Genomic DNA, 20,905 nt, shown 5'->3' on the forward strand with positions numbered 1-20,905 from the left:
GCCGCTCCGCGGCATGTGGGATCTTCCCAGACCGGGGCACGAACCCGCGTCCCCTGCATCGGCAGGCGGACTCTCAACCACTGCACCACCAGGGAAGCCCTAAAGGAATTTTTTAAACAAATTTTAACTGCTCAAATTGAAGACTATCAAAAATAAGTGTAGCTAGTCTTCAATGGGATTAAGCCAAGGGGTCTAAACAGAGGGTCATTTTAATTATGAGCCATAACCATATTTTACTTTTATGCATTGCTATCCTGATTCTGAACCTGTTTCTTATGGAAATTTAATCAATTTATCTGTTTAGCTTCATTACAAATAGATCACAGAATACCACGGACTTTCAAAAAAAAAACCTGTCACTAGCACTAGAAGCTAAAATTGTCAAAGAAAACTTTGGGCAATTACTAAATTTTGTATGTAGTTAGTTAACCATTACATTCAGTGGTAACGTAAACTTCTGTCAAACTTTTTTAAAAGCTTGATTTAATTCATAGAACAGTCATATGCAGCAGAGAAGTTGTCTGTAATGAATCTTTTCCTTAGTCTCTTTCCCTCATCCATAGGTAAATGCTTATTAATATTAAATGGATTTTTGTATATAATTCAGGTGAACAAAAATGAATAAGATTCAAAAAGTTTCCAAACACATTCTCAGCATTTGACAAATGTTCATTGATCTTTATTTTAACTGGCCCTCAGACTTACGTAAAATTCCTTTACTTGGTTTTCATTTTGAATGTTCAGCCAACACTAAATTCTTTGGGAGTATTACATTGTTTTAAAAAATCTTAGCTTCTTGAAAATATATCAAAGTCCAAACAATACAATGTGTTTTCTTATGCAGGCTTTATCCAAAATAATCAAAGGTGAACTCCTGTATCTTTACTCACGTAATATAAAACCACTGTAATGGCTTATCAGAAAGGAATATGTAATTAGAAAGTCAGATCAACATTAAATAATCACTAATCCACTTGTGAAAGGGTAGGGAGAAAAATCAGTGTGAGGCTAATGAGAATTATACGTTGTCTTTCCTATATATTTCTCTTTGTTGATGTTATATATACGTATGCATACATACATATACACACACGTACATTAGCTATGGGCAAATATCACGAGATTATGTAATATAAAAAATATTACTGATATATCTGCAATTTTTACTAAAATTTCCATCAAAGTCCATAGTTTCATTGGAGCATATAAAACCAAGAGAGAAAAACTTATTGGGGGAATTCCCAAAATCCTTCCCACAAATGGATGTATCAGTAGATAAAGTGGGTTGGTCACACCTGGCCTGACAGGTACTTTTTAAATTTTATTTTTAAAGAGAATTTATAGATTAATACAGGATATGCATCTGTTCTGTGTTTTCTTAGATTCTGTATTTATCTATTTGACATCCATTCATCACAGAACCAATTATGGTAACTTTAGTTTCTGTATTGTTTGTACCTTACAGACCCAGGGAAAGACTGCTCCTTCCAGGGCTAGCTAAATTCTAAAGAAAATTAAGAACTTAAGAACATATGAAACATGACTTTCATATGCAACCAACCAATCCCAAGTCTATACCCTCAACTTCCTCCTTATCTAACTCACACAGCCAAGCCAATATTTCTCTTGTCCTATATCATCCTAGGGACAGGTAACCAGACAACTAGAGACCACCCCTATAGCCAAAGCCTGCCAGAAGTATTCAAACTGGACAGTTCTAAACTGCTTACCCTGACTTGCCTTTCCTGCAGAAACCCCAATAAAGGCTCTGGCCTCAACTTTTTCCTTGCTCTTGTCTTCTGCCACTTGACTAAAACCTGGTGCTTCCCCTTGACCCTGGATAACATGCAGCAAGTCCCTCTCTACGGCCTGTGAGTATAATATACATGGCTTTCCTAAGCCTCTCCTATATCTCTTCCACAATTGACTGACCATAAAACATAGAACAAAACTCTATTTTTAGAGATAAAAGTCCCTTCCAATTCTCAATTGCTTCAATAGACAGACACGATATAGATATGTATATATCTTCTGTTTCTTTAATGTTTAAACAGCTTGATAGCCCAAAGAGATACACAGATCAACACACCTATTTCTACAATGTTTAATCTGGAATTTAGTCAGAAGTAAGTAAAAATAAGAATCTGAACTTAATTTCGAAAATAGTGAAGTGTCCTAGCATCATTTATTTAATAATCTTTCTTTATCTCATTATTTTGCTGTGTCACTTGTAATCATATTGTTCCAGACACATACATAATTTGGCTTGATATATTTATCAGTACTTGATCAATTGACATATAGTTTCAATCATCATATCTTTTGTTCAATATTGACAAAATTTGTATAAAAGTGCTCCCACCTTATTATGTTTATATATTCTATTCACTTTTTTTTACAGTAGATCTCCAGAAAGTATTTATTCTCCGTAACTGAAATTCTGTACCCTTTGACCAACACTTCCCCATTTCCCTTTCTCCCCAAACCCTGGTAATCACTCTCCTATTCTCTGCTTCTATGTGACTATTTCAGATTCCACATATAAGTGAGATCATGCAGTATTTGTCTTTCTGCATCTGGTTTATTTCACTTAGTATAATGTCCTCCTCGATTGCTCCTGATTATTAAATTATTACCTCTGAAAATCAAATGGCCTCTACTCTCTCATGCCTAATCGCTTATTGTGAAGCGTTAGATGGATTAAGATCCATCCGTACTTAATTTTAATCTAACCTTATGGTCATTCCAAATTGTAGTCCAGAAAGTCCTCGAAATGTTTTAACAAGTGTTGTTTTTGTCTTTGTTTTTTTTCAGTTTGTGTGTTTGTTTTTCTTTGAAAAATACTGGATAAGGATGGAAAATTTTATTTTCCTCAGCCTCTACTCTGTTTCTTCTTGTGGCCGCACCTGACTGACCATCTCATAAAAGAACACAGAACACTGAAACTATTGACTTAAAAAGATCATTTTAATTATCTTTGAGCCTTATTTATTTGTCTGATCTTATTCTCCCTTTATCATACATCACCTGCACAAAGACATCATGATCAAAGCAGTGCAAAATATTTCTTAAGCCCATGATTGGAACATTTCATGATACCTCCCCGAGGAAGTAGAATCCTTGCTGCATTTCTTAAAAGACAGCAAAGCTACTTCTTTACCTCCTCCATTCTTACCCAATATAAGGGCTACTATAAATGTAATTAATGTAAATTAATTGATTGAAATTTCAGATTAAACAATATGAACTATTTATATATTAACACTTGTATTAAAGTTCAATTGCATTTTGTCAAGTGCTCTTGCTTCTTGCTTTCTATATATGCAGGTACTTTTAAGATAAATATAAACATGCGTCTATAAATTATTGAAACATCATCATCAAATTATCATTTTATGGAAGAATCTGAGATTCAATAAACTTTTGAAGGCTTTCAATTCCCTCTTCAAGATATCTTCTGAACCAAGAAAAACATCAGGAAAGTATATTTTTCCAAGAAAAACTGATTCTAATGTCAAAAGCTTCAATGCAACCATTAAATTAGGTAGTAGAATTCATTCGAAAATATTTGGTCTATCTGAAATCAAGAGAACTATTGAGCTAACTAGATACTTTGAATCAAGATATATCACTATTCTAGGGAATCAAAGGCATAAGCCCATTATGTCCTATGCCAGACCATGCAACCATCTACAAATGGGAGAAATCTGTTTAGATGAGAAAGACTAGGAGTACTGAATTATATAGCTAAGAGAGATAGTGAAGTTTAGGATGTGAAAGCAAGTGAAATAACATTTTTAAATCATAAAAGGGAACAAGTGAAATTATAAGCTACTAAAATCAAGTTTGTGAAAGGCTGATCTTTTTAAAGCTGGGTTCAAGGCTGACTCAATATGTTTTAAGTGAATATACTATGGTTAGAATTCCCTGAATTACGATAAAGCATCACTGATTTTTGAATGGACAAAGTCAATACTAAGTTCACCATTTCTGCATTTTTGTCCTTATAAAGATTTGGAAAAATATTTTGTTACCTTACATTACAGAAATGGTCTGTACTGGAGATTCCAACTTCTTTTATTAGACTGGCACTGGTATCTAAACAGCTTCTAATATCAGGCTAAGAGAACTGATATTCAGGAATTGTTATTATTTAGCTTTTATGATAACCATTTATAATGGAAATTTATGTTAAAGAAAGACCTAAATAGAAAGTACTTTCTTACTCACAATGTCAAGACAAATATAAAACAATTACTGTTGTATATCTGTCACTAAATTACTTGATTTAAAATAGATTAATCCTAATCCCAGTTTTTAAAAACTAATTTTTTTTCAAACCACATAAAGATAAAAAGAATTATTAAATCAGAGAATTATGCACAGGGTCCAAATCATGTTTTATTTAAGTAACAATATATAGGAAGGTCTAGAAATTTTACTTCTGTCAAGTTTGCCATCTATCAGGATCTTCAAGTACTTCTTCAACACGGTTTTGATGACATGAAAGGTTCTAAATGGCTCAAATAAGAATGACAGACTCATCTTAAGGACTGAAAAAATTGAAAGTACTGTACATAAGAATCATCTTAATACAACTAATAAAATCTGAGTGTGTATATCTAGTCTATCATAGACTAATAGTAAGGCCGAGGAAAAGGATAAGACACTGTAACACCTTATTAATTGGACTGATATTTTTTTTTTTTTTATGTTTCTGGCTGCACCCCATGGCATGTGGGATCTTAGTTCCCCAACCAGGGATTGAACCCACGCCTCCTGCATTGGAAGGCAGAGTCTTAACCACTGGACTGCCGGGGAAGTCCCTGGACTGATCTTAACTTCATTCTTTAAAAAAAAATTTTTTAAATAATGTCTGTGGCTTTTGAGGAAGTAGATGAACCATTTCATTCATTCAAAGAAGACTGAAAATTCTCATGGCCAAAATGGTATCTAGCACTGATCTGTAATAACGGGCTTGAGGCTCATACCTTCCCTGTACAAGGGAGCCACGTATAAAAGAGATGTTAGTGATTGTCTTATGCAGCATTTCAGTAATACCTTAAGCAAGGTGAACTAAACTGAGGAATTTTTCAAATAGTTCAATGTTTCTTCTGAACTGTGATTTTTAAAAGAAACCTACTTCACAGAAAAACACTACCTAATGGTAAACAAAGTTAGAAATGGAACACAGAAGAAAGTGTTGGTAAAATGTTTACCAGGCGAATTGTCACCGTTTTTAAAACGCTAGTGAAACGTCAAGTGAAAGTGAAAACTGGCTATACAATCTTTCTGGAAAAAAAATTTAGCAATATTTATAAATAGCCTCAAAACTTCGCCTAGTAGCTCCTTAAAGAAACAGCTGATTCCAGGGCTGAGGCAGGGTAAATACAAGATGACCCTGGAAAATATTATGGCCCCAGATACTAAGAAAGTGCTCAAATAAAGAATGGGAGCATATTGAAATGATGAGAGCCAGTTGAAAGGAGTTCCTAATGCCCAAAGATGAAACCATTTGAGCAACAAAGTGAATTCTGAGAGTATTGTGTTATGGCCCATAAAATAAAATAAATATCTTTGAGTCCATATGAAATAAGCAATTGAATAAATAAATAAATGGAGGAGAAGTGACAGCTCTTCCCTATAGGAAAAAATTCTAATTTCTAAATGCAAAAAGAATGAGAGAACAAGTCACTATAACAAGTCACTATTAAGCAAATACCACAGTAACAAATAGGTAATAAGCAGGAAATATTCATTGATGAATGCTAAAATTAGTAGGCAAAAGTTTGAAGAGAAACAAGATATTTGCATAGTCTCAAAGTATCTCCCCTAAGATATCATTACAAAGGGAAACTTTTTAACTTTACAGTGGAAAATCCAACTGTAATCAAGGTTAATATCCCCAGAAATAAGATATCATCTATCCCCTGATATGATGCACTGAGAAGGGTTCATTTCATTTTGGTCATATTCTTGACAAAAAAAATGCATAACCTCAATCTAATTAGGAGAACTTCAGACAAGCACAAATTGAGAGATAATCTACAAAAAAACTGACTGTACACCTCAAGAGTGTCAAAGTTATGAAAGATAAGGGAAGATTGAGTAACTCACAAATTGGAGATGATTAAAGAGACATGATATCTGAACACAAAATGGGATCCTGAAACAGAAAAAGGACATTAGTGGAAAAACCGGTGATACCCTAAAAGATATTTGGTTGAGTTAATAGAATTGTATCAATGTTAATTTCCTGGATTTAATTACTAACTATAGTTATGTAAGATATTAACATGGCAAGGTGGACAAAAGGTATACAGGAACTCTTCGTACTGTTTTTGCAATTATTCTTTAGGTACAAAATTATCTCAAAATAAAGAGCTAAAAAATAGCAAAATGAATGTTTTCTTTTATATTTATTTTTCTATGCTTTCTAAGCTACCCTAAAAAATAAGTATTAATTTTATAATTAGGAAAAATATACTTACCAGATTATATTATTATTCATCTTATTACTGTCAGATGAATAAATAAAGTTATTGAATAAGCATTATTGAGTCAATGATCAAATGAATTATGCATATTAGGTATAAAAATCTTTGATGTAATTATCTTCAATCAAAAGGAAAAATATTAAGCCAATAATAACAATAATTGCTATTATTTTGTCATTACTCCTAAAAGTATAACATATATATAAATGCATGGGTACCTAATTATATAGGTAATATGTACATAATTCACTGATTCTCACAAACCCATGAGGTAGATGCTATTATTGTTATCATCCCTATTTTATAGATAAGAAAAGTGAGGCTTTGAACCGCTAGGCAACTTGCCAAAGTTGGCATACCCACTAATTAGAAGAGTTAGAACTGTATGACTTCAGTTTCAGTTCTTGACAACTGGTGTCTACTAGTGTTGCTGCCTAATAACCCATGATTTGTATAAAAAGGACTTTCCATGCCCTTGACTCTGTGAGAGCAGCACAAAATTGTCTGAAGCAGACTCTACTTTTAAGAATCTAGCACTCTAATTGAGGAAACAAGTTATATATGTGTGTATTTATATATAAGTAAAAATAGTTTTGTATACATATATAAATTGCAAAGTGATATGTAATATGTAATAAATACTAAATGAGTAAAACAGGCAGTAAGAACTTAATTTCCTAATCCATTACGATTTATTTAAAAAAAGGTCACTTTATTTTATTGCAAAATTTGGTCTCCTAGCATTCCCACAAGTAAAATAATTCAAAGACATAATTTTTTATTTTGTTATTTTTTTAAGGTAAAGATTCTCAAACTTTCATGATCATAAGAATCACCTAGGGGCTTCCCTGGTGGCGCAGTAGTTGAGAGTCCGCCTGCCGATGCAGGGGACACAGCTTTGTGCCCCGGTCCGGGAAGATCCCACATGCCGCGGAGCGGCTGGGCCCGGGAGCCAGGGCCGCTGAGCCTGCGCGTCCGGAGCCTGTGCTCCGCAGCGGGAGAGGCCACAGCAGTGAGAGGGCCGCGTAGCGCAAAAAAAAAAAAAAGAAAAAAAAGAATCACCTAGAGAGTTCTTTAAATTGTTTGTTTATTGGCACCACCCCTTTGATATTCTAAGCCTATAAGCTTGAGTAAGACCCAGAACTTGGGTTTTTAATGAGTTCTCCTGTTGATTCTGACGCAAGTGGTCTTTGAGTTTAAGGTTTTAAGGTTTGGGGGGGAAAAATATCAAAATTTTGTATCTACTAGAGATGTTCTGTAAAATTACATAAAAATCAGATTTTTGGGGTCTTCCCTGGTGGCGCAGTGGTTGAGAGTCTGCCTGCCGATGCAGGGGACATGGGTTCGTGCCCCGGTCCAGGAAGATCCCACATGCCGCGAAGCGGCTGGGCCCGTGAGCCATGGCCGCTGAGCCTGCGCGTCCGGAGCCTGTGCTCTGCAATGGGAGAGGCCACAACAGTGAGAGGCCCGCGTACCGCAAAAAAAAAAATCAGATTTTTTTACAGGCATTTATACTATGAAGTTATGTGTTAATGAAACATAAAGTGCATAGTATGCACTCAAATCACAAATCATATTATATATTACGTCTGTGTCTTGCTGTCTGCATTTCTTTTTCATTTTTTAACTATATTCTTGTGTCTGAGAAAATCAAAAAGAGTTTGAAGAGGATTATTACCAGAGCAGCTTAAATATCAACAGAAAATCGCCACTGTATTTATGAAAGAAGCAGCATGAATCTCATGATAATTAAATGTGCTTCGTAAGCAGAGCTGTGTTTTACAGTAGTTGTTATATATCTAACTACTTTTTATGGCACTTGCTTTCTGGAATTTGACTAGGTCATCATCTCTGATATCAAACCCTCATTGTCAAAAAGAAGAAAATAGTCATTAGGAAGCAATAGCCTTCTCTGAATAATTTTGGTTTTGCAGGATAAGCAAGAAGAAGCAGAGGTACAAATAAACGTTGGAGGAACCCAGGCAACCTAACACGTTCAATATGGAATGGGAAAATTCTTTCAAAACTTGCTTATTAGATCCTTAGAGCATAATTTTCATGATGAATGAGCAATTCTTGATGATACTGATAATATAAGAACTTTATCACTAAATCAAAACTATACAGAGTCCTTGGCTATTATTACATTCTCACTCTATCCCACCGAGTCTGTAGATTAAACTCCATTTTTGCCATCTGAGAAAACCTCTGGAGTTCTGAACGATTTGGAATTGGGCCTAAGCTTAATATAGAAACTTCTATACGAATGGCACCTCAGGAATTTTTATGTCATCCTTGATACAGTACATAGAAGTCCTCACTAAAACAAATAAAACTAGAAAACACTACTACAAGAAATTAAAGATCTAAATATATGGAGAGACAGTTCACATATACGCTTGGAAGACCCAATATTGTCAAGAAGGTAATTCTCCCCAAATTGATCTATAAATTCAAAGCAATCAGTTGCTATTAAGACCCTTGTAGGCTTTTCATAGCAATCAACAAGTGGGCCCTAAAATTTATATGGAAATGTGGGACCTAGAATAGCCAAAACAACTTTGAAAAAGAAGAACAAAGTTGAAGGGTTTATACTACCTGATTTCAAATTTTACTATAAAGCTTCAATAATCAGACAGTGTGGTATTAGGGTAAGGATATTCACATAGATGAACAGACAGAATTCAGCATCCAAAAAAATAACCTTATATTTATAGTCGATTTAATTTCAACAAAGCTCCCAAGACAATTCAACGGAGAAAGGTGGTCTTTTCAGCAAATGGTGCTAGGACAATTGGATATCTGTATATTTTTTTAAAAAAGCAAAAACAATAAAGAGGACTTAACTCTTATCTCACACCATACACAAAAACTAACTCAGAATGGATCATTCATCTACATGTAGGAGCTGAAACTATAAAACTTCTAGAAAAAAACATACAAGAAAATTTTGTGACCTTGGTCTAGGCAGAGTTCTTAAATTCAACACCAAAAGCACAATCAGTAAAAGAAAAAATTAATAAATTGCACGTCATCAAAATTAATAAAACTTTTGCGTTTCAAAGGTCACCATTAAGAAAGTTAAAAGACAAGGCCAGACAGTGAGAACACATTTGCAAATCATATTTCTGACAAGAATCCTTTATCCAAAATATATTTTTAAAAAAAACTCTTACAAGTCAAGAAGATGATAACCAATTTTTTAAATGGGCAAAAGATTTAATAGACATTTCATCAAAGAAGAGATACAAATGGCTAATAAGCACATAAAAAGTTAGTGCTATTGACTGGGTATTTGTGTTCCCAAAAAATTCAGATGTTGAAACCTAATCTCCAGTGTGATGGTATTAGAAGATAAGGCCTTTGGGATTAGTACCCTTATGAAAGAGGCCCAGACAGCTCTCTTCCCACCTCCACAGTGAGAACATGCTAAAAGATGGCTATCTATGAACCAGGAAAGGGCTCTCACCAGGTATCAAATCTGCCAATTCTTGGTCTTGGACTTCCCAGTCTCCAGAATTGTGCCAAATAAATTTCTGTTGTTAGTAAACCACCCAGTCTATTGTGTTTTGTTACAGTAACCCCAATGGACTAAGACAATTAGTCACTATGAAAATGCAAATCGAAATCACAGCAGCATACTTCACACTCAGAATGGATTTACTAAAAACAAAACAAAACAAAACCAGAAAATACAAAGTGTTGGCAAAAATGTGCAAAACCAAAACCCTTATACAGCTAATTGTAAAATGGCACAGTTTTGGGACTTCCCTGGTGGTGTAATGGTTAAGAATCTGCCTGCCAATGCAGGGGACACTGGTTCGCTCCCTGGTCTGGGAAGATCCCATATGCCTGGAGCAACTAAGCCTGTGAGCCACAACTACTGAGCCCGTGTGCTGCAATTATTAAAGCCCACGTGCCTAGAGCCTGTGCTCCACAACAAGAGAAGCCACCACAATGAGAAGCCCATGCACCACAAAGAAGAGTCGCCCCCGCTCGCCGCAACTAGAGAAAGCTGCCGTGCAGCAAGGAAGACCCAATACAGCCAAAAAATAAAAAACAAATAAATTTTTTTAAAAGGTTTAAAAAAATGTTAATAATTGATGTTTTCTTTGTAGTTAGACTTACTATACCATACAGTAACATAATATTTTATGAGGCTAGACCAACAATGACTTTAAAAAATGTTAGTAACACAAAATAAGCTTTAATGCTTCTTAGAAACTTAGTTGCTTGATTTTCCTTATGTTAAAGTTTAAACAGTATCAAGAGAAATTTATAAAGGTGATTCAGAGAAGAAATAACAACTTGACCCAGGTTAAATAGTTCTCTTCCTCTCTTACACATAACATGTGCCGTACACTCTATTAACTCAGATTTGAAGATACATTTTCAAAAGACCTCTGGGTCTACAGATAGTTTGCTGAAACCCTGGCCAACCTCAGCATTATTATCACAAAGAGAATAAATTCTGTGGAAGAGACTATCTCGGTGTGTGTTTGTGTGTGTGTGTGAAGTTATTTTTAACTTTTATGAGTATTTTATTTGCCCTTTCCTTGATTTATATAAATATGAATGATACAAGCATTGTTTAGATCCTCAACTTTCTCCCTGTTAGTGCTAATGGCTAAATAACAACTTACTTTTTCTTACATAAAATTGATCATTTTGCAGTGCACAATTCAGTGGTGTTTAGTACTTTCACAATGTTGTGCGACCATCACCACTATCTACTTCCAGAGCATTTCCATCACTCCAAAAAGAAACCCCATAGCTGTTAGCAGTCATTCTCAATTCTCCACTACACCCCAAGCCCCGGCAACCATTAACCTACTTTAGTCTCCAAGAATTTGCCTATTACGGACATTTCAATAAATGGAATCACGCAATATGTGGCCTACAATGCCTTACATTTTATAGCACCTTGTTTCACAGTACTTTCATTTTTGAAGAGGTAGATATGAAAGCCCACTTTATAATGTGATTCCTATTTATTTTCTAACTGGCTTTAATTTAAAAGAATCGAGCCACTTTTTAGTTAGGTGCAATATTTTTAAATCCTAGCTCAGTATTTATTAGCTATGTGAACCTGGGTAACTTATTCAGTCCTCTGAGCATCAGTTTCTCATCTGTCAAGGCTAGATAATATTAGCAACCTTTCAGGATTATCATAAAGACTAGAGATATTTGTGCTTAGCACAAGGCTGAGACAATACCTATTACTACTTCACAAAGACTGTCTAATTACCATCATTATTTTAATTCAGTACTCATCTGTTTACTCTATGCTAGAATAGGACAGTGGAAAGAATGATGAACTGGGAATCAAGATGGGGACTCTAGACCAAGCTCTTCCATTAACTAGTATAAGTGCCTGCCCTTAAATACATGTCCTTATCTCTTTGATGTTCAGTTTCATCATCTGTGAATTAAGAAGTCACAGTCTAAAGTCTAGTCTCCAATTGATTGCTACAGTCCTTCTCTGACCAAAACATATATGATTGTACAAAATAGATGCATTATAGACTAGTTATTCCCTTTTCCTAAATAAGAGCAACACACCCCCAAGGAGTATCTGAGACAACTGTTTCAAGTGGAAGAATATATTAGAACTCTAATTTACATTTATCTAACAATAAATAAAACTTAACTACTATTTACTATACAGATTGAAAGTAGTATCTTCACAGAAAGCCAAATGATCAAGTGTCATGTATCCTATGAGATATGAGAAGGGAAGAGTGGCAGCTTCTCTACATAGAGAAAGGGGTTGAGAGTGGCACCCACATGTCTCCATTCACTTGAAGCACCTTGCAATGCACTGTAGTCTATCTATACCCAGTTTAGACTTCTGAAACAACTCATTCCAAGGTTAGAAAGAAATGACACATTGGAAGTGTGATTATTTTTCTGGCCATGCTCTCTGACTATTTGAGTTCTTTTTTTTTTTTTTTTGCCAAAAATTTTTTTAATTAAATATATTTGAGTTCTAAAGGATGTAAGGATGTCACCATCATTACTATTACATATAGTCTCCATATATACCCATCTCAAAGAGCTTATAACAATGATTAAATATCTGAAGAGAAAATAGCAGTCTCTCAAAGAGTTAAATGGACCCCTATCTCTAGATTAGCTAGATTGTGAGGTCCATGTGGACAGGGCTTTTCTCTGTCTTATTCATTGCTGTAACCCCATCACCAAGAACATGTTTGGCCAACAGCAGGCATTTAATAAGTGAATGAATCTTCTGAACCTTGCTTGTTCCATTGCTTCAGACAGAACAGTTAGGTGCTACCAGGCTGTACTCTGAGCCTAGAAGAATTGAATGTCCTAACCCTTAGAGTGATTAGGGCCTACAGATGCAATGAGGCCTTGTCCAGCAAAAGAAAATAATCTCCAAAGCTCCCTAAAAAGGACTGAGAGAAAAAGGAACATGTCAGCGCCTCCTTCACACAAACTCTTAAGATGTACCTTAGGTATACTAAATTAAGGTAAACATTGGAGGCTTAAAAGGAATCTATTCCACCCTACCACTTAGGTCAGGATTAATACATTCACTCACTTGGCATACTTATCCATTCTTATAATTTTTATTTCTCTCTTACTCCTCTATTTACCTACCTCTGACTGCTTCTGCCCCATATCTAATCTTGGTTTTTAATGCCTTTCTAAATGGCTTTCCAACCATACTACAAAGTTTCCATAGCTATAATTAATCCCACCTTCCACCTCCACTGTACAGTGTTTTCCAGTGTTCCATTTCCCCACTTTTCCTTCTTAGCAAATAGTACTGATAAGCCATCTTTCATAAAAGCCTGAAACTTAGAATTTATCTCAATGCCTGTATTTCCATCAACAATTAAAATAGCAGCTAACTTTATTGAGAACTTACTAAATACCAGCTACTTCCCATAGATTATTTTATTTACTCATCACAAAACACAAGAGATAAGTACCATCTCCTTCCCATTTTTCAGCTGAAGAAACTAAGGCTTAATCACCCACCCAAGACTATACAGCATGTAAACAGCAGTGCTGGAACCTACAAGACTTTGTTTTAAAATTTTATGCCATAGCGCCTTTCACATTATTACTTGCAAAGTCATCTGATTAATTTTCTAAAAAAGACCCCTAAACTATTTCTTCCTTTCTCTTCCAAGCATAGAAACTCCAGCCGAGGATCTGATTATGATAGGCCTGGTTAATAATGCAATGTTAAAAAAATACTGCTTTTTTTTCTGAACTAGTTTTAGAAGACCTATATTGTAGTTCTGGCTTCATCACTTAGACATGTTATTCAAACTCCCTGTGCCTCCATTCCTTATACTTAAAATTAAGACAATAAAATCTGCTTTACTCAACATGATTTTTTTGAGGGGAAAAAAAAAGGCCATAAAAGCAATTGAGGGAGTTGAAAATACTATACAAGTATAAAAATAAGCCACTAATTCAACAACCTTTCTAGCCTCTCAGGTTTATTTTCCTTATAATGAACTGCTAACATGATTCTCTCTTGCCATTAAACTATGTAATTATTTTGTGCTGGCCATTGTCCACATGAATTGCACACTTTTGACTCTTCAAAAATGTCCATCCAACTTACTGCAGACCTTCTTTTCCAGCCAAACTTGTATTTTCTCTACTCTTTTAAGCCACAAACTGATTGCCCATCTAGCCCAATAATGTCATCATCTTCTAAATCTTTCCAGTTAATCCTCATTTGGTCCTAAACCCTTTAAATATTCCCCACAAGGGGCAATTCATATGCCACATCAAACTGACTTCAGCCTGCTTTTCTAGGACAACTTCCAAACCCCTTCCCCATAAAAATGAGTTTTTTCTTATATCTTAATCTTCCTTAAATCTCCATTCCCCAATTCCTGTGTATGTAGTTCCTCTCTCTCATCTAGGGTACAATAATACTCTGACATTCTTGACACTCTTTATTCTGAGTACCCACAGAATCCTAATTTATGTTTCTATTCAAGTTTGGGAATACAGACAAATCTTTTAGTCTCATTTTTGTAAAATAACTCCACTTTGATCTGTAAAGAAATGTCTCTACTTTTAAGCAGGCAAGCTAAGTGGCATGCTTTCCTTTTTTCCCCCTCTCTGACACTGCCCCTGCCTTTTATTTAGGCTCCATTCTTGGTGGTGACTCCTGCATTATTCTCATCTCCCTGCTTCCCTCCCTGCCCAAGACTGGCGTCCTGAGGAGAACTGGGCATGCTCAGTAGCCACAGCCAATTCCGGGACGCGAACTGGAATCTTTTACAGATTTTGAGCCCGGCAGGAGAGGTAAGGCCCTAAAAATACTGTGGCCCAGAATTTGCTCATACCCCCTGGGGAATGATTTGATTGAAAGATGTGTTCAAAGCCTAGCAATGGACTCAGAAACAGACAGCTTGCCGCCAGTCTCTAGTCTGCAAGGTGGGTCACCAACCTGAGTAACAGAGAGCTGAGAACAGCCCCTTGGCCTGGTTTGGTGCAGGGAGGAGATTTCTGCTGTCCTGAGCTGTGACAGCGCTGATAGATGGCTGGAAGCTAGCGTGTGGCATCTCTTTTGCATCAAGAAAATGTTGTTGTTGTTGTTTTCTTTTTTTCCATGAATACAGCAACATCAGCTGCTCTAGGCTGAGAAAGGATGTGTCTGAAGAACTACAAAGTCTGTGAGCCAGTCGGAGATTGTGGAGAGGAGAGGCAAATCAACTACTCGCCCAAGAACTCACCCTAGATCTAGGGAGGCAGCTTATGACCCAGAGATAAACAGGCTATTTCTAAATGACAGTTCAGGAACATTTCAGATATTCAAAACTGAATTGTGTGCCTGCCCCCCAAAATACATACCTTCTTTGTATGTGAGCCATGACAACATTTCCCTCTGAGAGAAACTGACAGCACACACAGACACACACACACACACACACACACAAATGGTCCTTCAGTTCTCCTTTCCCCTGGTTTCTGCAGAGACTAAATCTCTAGAGCTGCAACAGCAGCAGATTCCCTTACCTCACTGTCAGGGGGATGAGGCACGGGGAGGAAATTTACCACAGAAGAAACATGATAAAAAGGGGGCTTCTTTGCAGGGGCTTGACTGCATAGCCCAACAGAGAGACAGGCAGTAACAGACAGGGAAAGAGACACACAGCTGTCCCTGCTGCTAAACCTAGCCCTCTCTTCAAACAGCAGCAAACATGAGACATTTCATCATGGTAGTGCATCCATATTGAGAAGGGGGAAAAAAATCATGTGCTTTGCGTTATGCATTTCAGTCACCCGAGATGGGAGGAGACCCCTGTCCGTATGTCGTGGGAGCTATCCACCACCCCAAAAGTACACTCGCTGAACCTGGCTAGCAGACCACTTGCCTGACAGGTTTCGCTGCAAACGCTGTTAATCTACGTGACAGCAGGTTGTCTCTTACCGTAGGCAGCAGCGGCTCCATTTGGGCTCCCTGGTCTTTAATCTCCATGCTTTGTAATGCCTCTGGAATAAGCACCTTTCTCTGCAGTGTCTTCAGTACCTTACACTCAGCCCGGCACTCGCTCTGCTTAGTATTCGGATCAGGTAGCTCTGAAGCAGGAGGCAATTGCACACTCCAGCTCACCAGAGTCACATGGCTCCTACTCACTCGGGCGGCTGGCCAGGTTTTGCACTGAACGCTTTGGATCCCTGGGCCGGTAAGAGAGATTTCCCAAGCCCGGTATCACTGCCCACACCTGGCTACTTGTATAAAGTACAGTCTGCAATGCTGCAAGTCTGATGGACACTAAGAATCTCTCATAAGATGCTAACCTCTTATATAGACTAGTCCAACGTGGACTGCAACCAGCTCAGCCAGATTTTGACACTTTGAGACAATTCACTTTATTCCCAGAAACCCATAGGAGACAAAATTCAAACAAGATGACGTCAATAGGCTTACTAGGTATACTGCTCTGAGTACCTGGGGTGTTTAAAGACACATGAGATGACATCAAAATTGATATGTCTTAGTGAGACTGAACTATGCACTAACAAAAAAAAATCAGTATATAAGTCATTGTTGACAATAAGAATTCGGCACACAGATACTTTCAATATTTTAATTGTGAGAAACTTAGATAAGTCACACACTGTTACAAATAAAATATATTTTTCTACAATTTCGCAACAAAAATAACAGTGAAAGAAAAGTATTTTGAGAGTAGCAACGATCAAGATACTACAGAATTTTTTTTTAACTTCTTTATTGGAGTATAATTGCTTTACAATGGTGTGTTAGTTGCTGCTGTATAACAAAGTGAATCAGCTATATGTATACATATCTCCTCCCTCTTGCGTCTCCCTCCCACCCTCCCTATCCCACCCCTCTAGGTGGTCACAAAGCACCAAGCTGATCTCCCTGTGCTATGCGGCTGCTTCCCACTAGCTATCTGTTTTACATTTGGTAGTGTGTATATGTCCATGCCACTCTCTCACTTCGTCCCAGCTTACCCTTCCCCCTCCCCGTGTCCTCAAGTCCATTCTCTACATCTGCGTTTTTATTCCTGTCCTGCCACCAGGTTCATCAGAACCTTTTTTTTTTTTAGATTCCATATGTATGCGTTAGCATACGATATTAGTTTTTCTCTTTCTGACTTACTTCACTCTGTATGACAGTCTCTAGGTCCATCCACTTCACTATAAATAACTCAATTTCGTTTCTTTTTATGGCTGAGTAATATTCCATTGTACATATATGCCACATGTTCTTTACCCATTCATCTGTCGATGGACACTTAGGTTGCTTCCATGTCCTGGCTATTGTAAATAGAGCTGCAATGAACATTTTGGTACATGACTCTTTTTGAATTATGGTTTTCTCAGGGTATGTGCCCAGTAGTGGGATTGCTGGGTCATATGGTAGTTCTATTTGTAGATTTTTAAGGACCCTCCATATTGTTCTCCATAGTGGCTAAATCAATTTACATTCCCACCAACAGTGCAAGAGGGTTCCCTTTTCTCCACACCCTCTCCAGCATTTATTGTTTGTAGAGTTTTTGACAATGGCCATTCTGACTGGTGTGAGGTAATACCTCATTGTAGTTTTGACTTGCATTTCTCTAATGATTAGTGATGTTGAGCATCCTTTCATGTGTTTGTTGGCAATCTGTATATCTCCTTTGGAGAAATGTCTATTTAGGTCTTCTGCCCATTTTTGGTTTGGGTTGTTTGTTTTTTTGACATTGAGCTTCATGAGCTGCTTGTATATTTTGGAGATTAATCCTTTGTCAGTTGCTTCATTTGCAAATATTTTCTCCCATTCTGAGGGTTGTCTTTTTGTCTTGTTTATGGTTTCCTTTGCTGTGCAAAAGCTTTGAAGTTTCTTTACATCCCATTTGTTTATTTTTGTTTTTATTTCCATTTCCCTAGGAGGTGGGGCAAAAAGGATCTTGCTGTGATTTATGTCAGAGAGTGTTCTGCCTATGTTTTCCTCTAACAGTTTGATAGTGTCTAGCCTTACATTTAGGTCTTTAATCCATTTTGAGTTTATTTTTGTGTACGGTGTTAGGAAGTGTGCTAATTTCATTCTTTTACATGTAGCTGTCCAGTTTTCCCAGTACCACTTTTTTCCATTGTATATTCTTGCCTCCTTTATCAAAGATAAAGTGACCATAGGTGTGTGGGTTTATCTCTGGGCTTTCTATCCTGTTCCATTGATCTATATTTCTGTTTTTGTGCCAGTACCATACTGTCTTGATTACTGTAACTTTGTAGTATAGTCTGAAGTCAGGGAGCCCGATTCCTCCAGCTCTGTTTTTTGTTCTCAAGATTGCTTTGGCTATTCAGGGTCTTTTGTGTTTCCATACAAATTGTGAATTTTTTTGTTCTAGTTCTGTGAAAAAATGCCATTGGTAGTTTGATAGGGATTGCATTGAATCTGTAGATTGCTTTGAGTAGTAGAGTCATTTTCACAATATTGATTCTTCCAATCCAGGAACATGGTATATCTCTCCATCTGTTTGTATCATCTTTAATTTGTTTCATCAGTGTCTTATAGTTTTCTGCATACAGGTCTTTTGTCTGTGTAGGTAGGTTTCTTCCTAGGTATTTTAGTCTTTTTGTTGCAATGGTAAATGGGAGTGTTTCCTTAATTTCTCTTTCATATTTTTCATCATTAGTGTATAGGAATGCAAAGATACTAAAGAACTTTGAAAAGAATGAATCTGAACAAAAGTGTCCCAAGGACATACCCTTTTGCTTTACAAATCTCAGCAAAAGAGAGGTGGGGGATTCTCTAAGAGAAAAAGTCAGGTCAAGAAGCTCTTTTGTAGGAAAAGTAGTTGATAATGATTTTTGAGTGACTATACATATTTGCTAAGGTAATGAAGCCATATATCACTGGACCCCAGACCAAGAGTATGGAGGTTACAAATGGACAGGGGTTAGAAGATGATGACAAAATTATTAAGATAGCTTATTTTAAATAAGAAAAATTTCACCAGATTTGAAAACCCTTCATCAACAGGAGTGAATATTAAATTATCTTCAGCAACACACAAAAATTTTCCATAATGCTCATCACAGGTGGAATTATAGACAACTTATACCTGTTTTCCTTCTCAATACAATTCCTTATAATATAAACTACTATTATTTTATAATAAGAAAATATTTTATTCTTGAAGCCTAATGATTAATATATTTGAGTTACAACTTTGTGCAGCGCACATTGAGATGATACCAAGGACTTAAATAACAAGATGTCTGATTAGGAATTTACTAATTTGGGGCTGAACTTGACTTTCTACCATGAACGGATGAATAAAAGCTCCCTTCTCACTCAAATGACCATAATAGATAATCTCATACAACTGATTAGAATAAAAATAACTTCTATTTAGAAAGATTATTTCTATCTCATTAGGAAATCCTAAGTCACCCAGTTTATATTTGTTCAAAAAGAATTTAAATATAACTAGAAAAAAGTCTGATTCTTTCTTCCAAAAGTCAAAATAAAAAATAAGATAGTATTTTAAGTTACTTTTAATCAGTATTTTCCTACAATGTATATTATTAAACCATATAGGCACTTTGTTGAAACAACCATTTCTTGAGTGCTTAATATAAGCTAGAGCTACTATTTCTACCAGTATAATAAGACTTACCCAGAGTTTCAATAGCAGATGTTCTACTTCTAAAGATCAAGAAAGCCTGTGTCTCTAAAGGTCTCTGATCCAAGATGTTGAATGCTAACCTAGCAAAAATAGAGAAAGAGAAACTGATCCTCATTTAATCCACTACCTCTATCTTACAACTCCAGGCTTTAGAATTAAGGTCCATAACCTGAGAGAATACATCCAACAAGTTCCAGTAAAGGAGTATTGATAACTTCGAGGAATAAAATCATCACTAGGTAGTAGAATTTTTACTAGCAAAACCATAGAATTTAACAGATAGGCTTTTGTGGATCAACTTCTCCACTGATTTTCAAACTCAAGAGGTGAAGGGAACAGAAGGCAGGGAAGAGGAAATCCAAATTGCACGATCAGCTTTTTTTCAACTACATAAATTCTGCCTTGGAGATGCTGATATGTCCTTAGTGGAAGCTAGAAGAAGAAGTAGCTGGGAATATACTTTTTGAAAAATACTCCCATGTAACTTTCATATTTCTCCAAGTCCAGAGCTCTATCCACTATAGTCAAGTTTCCTTGGATCCTAGGTGATTAAAAATGCATTCCTATTTAGCCTGTTCTTATTTAGAATTCCAATGAGATTTTATTAGAAGAATTTGACAGCCACAACTTCAAACACCAAATTAAATATTGCAAGGCTGAATTTGTCCAAGGAACTGAACGTTCCAGACATTCTACTGGAATGAGACAATAGTCTGATTTTCATTCAATCAGTCCTACTATGTGTGTGGCACTGTGCTACTGATGCTATTTCCTATTATACCCAGCAATATTAAAGTGGAATTTTCCTCTCTGAGGAATGAAATAAAAGTAGTGATCGGCCAGAAGCCAACCATACAGAGAGGAATTACAGAAAACACTAAACACAAGGGCCACCTTCCTCTCCAGCTGCTCATGTTGTGGCCAGTAAGAAAGGAACACAACCACCATGGTGTGCTTCCTTCCTTGATCTGTCCTGCATCCTGGGACTCTTGCTGACCTCAATTTTTATTAATCTCCCAAGTATGCAAGTCAGCATGCATCCAATGTCCTTTCAGTGCCTACTTCCTTTTGCTATTTTAAGCCTGGGGGTTAAGATATGCACATTAATGCAATGTTTATCTTAGAGAAGAAGCCATCTAATAGTAGTTGTATTGGAAGAAGACACTGGATTCTAAAGATTACTGCCAACACTAGTATTTCAAGAAAATACTTTTCAGTTCTGGTAGTATTGGGTTTCTGGCTTAGATCTCAAAGTCCTTTGCT

The 20,905-nt window shown here is 36.3% G+C and overlaps 1 protein-coding gene across 14 annotated transcripts in view; it reads right to left on the reverse strand.

Moving 5' to 3' along the window:
- SLC4A10 (solute carrier family 4 member 10) overlaps positions 1–16,159 on the reverse strand; it is a 309,415-nt gene extending 293,256 nt beyond the window's left edge. For 9 of the 14 annotated variants that reach the window (XM_027129968.1, XM_027130003.1, XM_027129993.1 and 6 more), the window contains exon 1: positions 15,928–16,153. In XM_027129968.1, the coding sequence (XP_026985769.1) occupies positions 15,928–15,975 (48 nt within the window). In that variant the 5' untranslated portion in view covers positions 15,976–16,153. Of the gene's footprint in view, positions 1–15,927 lie in introns of all 14 variants that reach the window. The other 5 variants (XM_027129959.1, XM_027129928.1, XM_027129950.1 and 2 more) reach the window with 1 other exon arrangement.
- Between the last annotated feature and the right edge of the window lie 4,746 nt (positions 16,160–20,905).

Source organism: Aethalodelphis obliquidens, unplaced genomic scaffold (assembly GCF_003676395.1).
Source record: "Aethalodelphis obliquidens isolate GAN/ISIS:26980383/991018 unplaced genomic scaffold, ASM367639v1 scaffold2, whole genome shotgun sequence".
Lineage (NCBI taxonomy): Eukaryota > Metazoa > Chordata > Mammalia > Artiodactyla > Delphinidae > Aethalodelphis > Aethalodelphis obliquidens.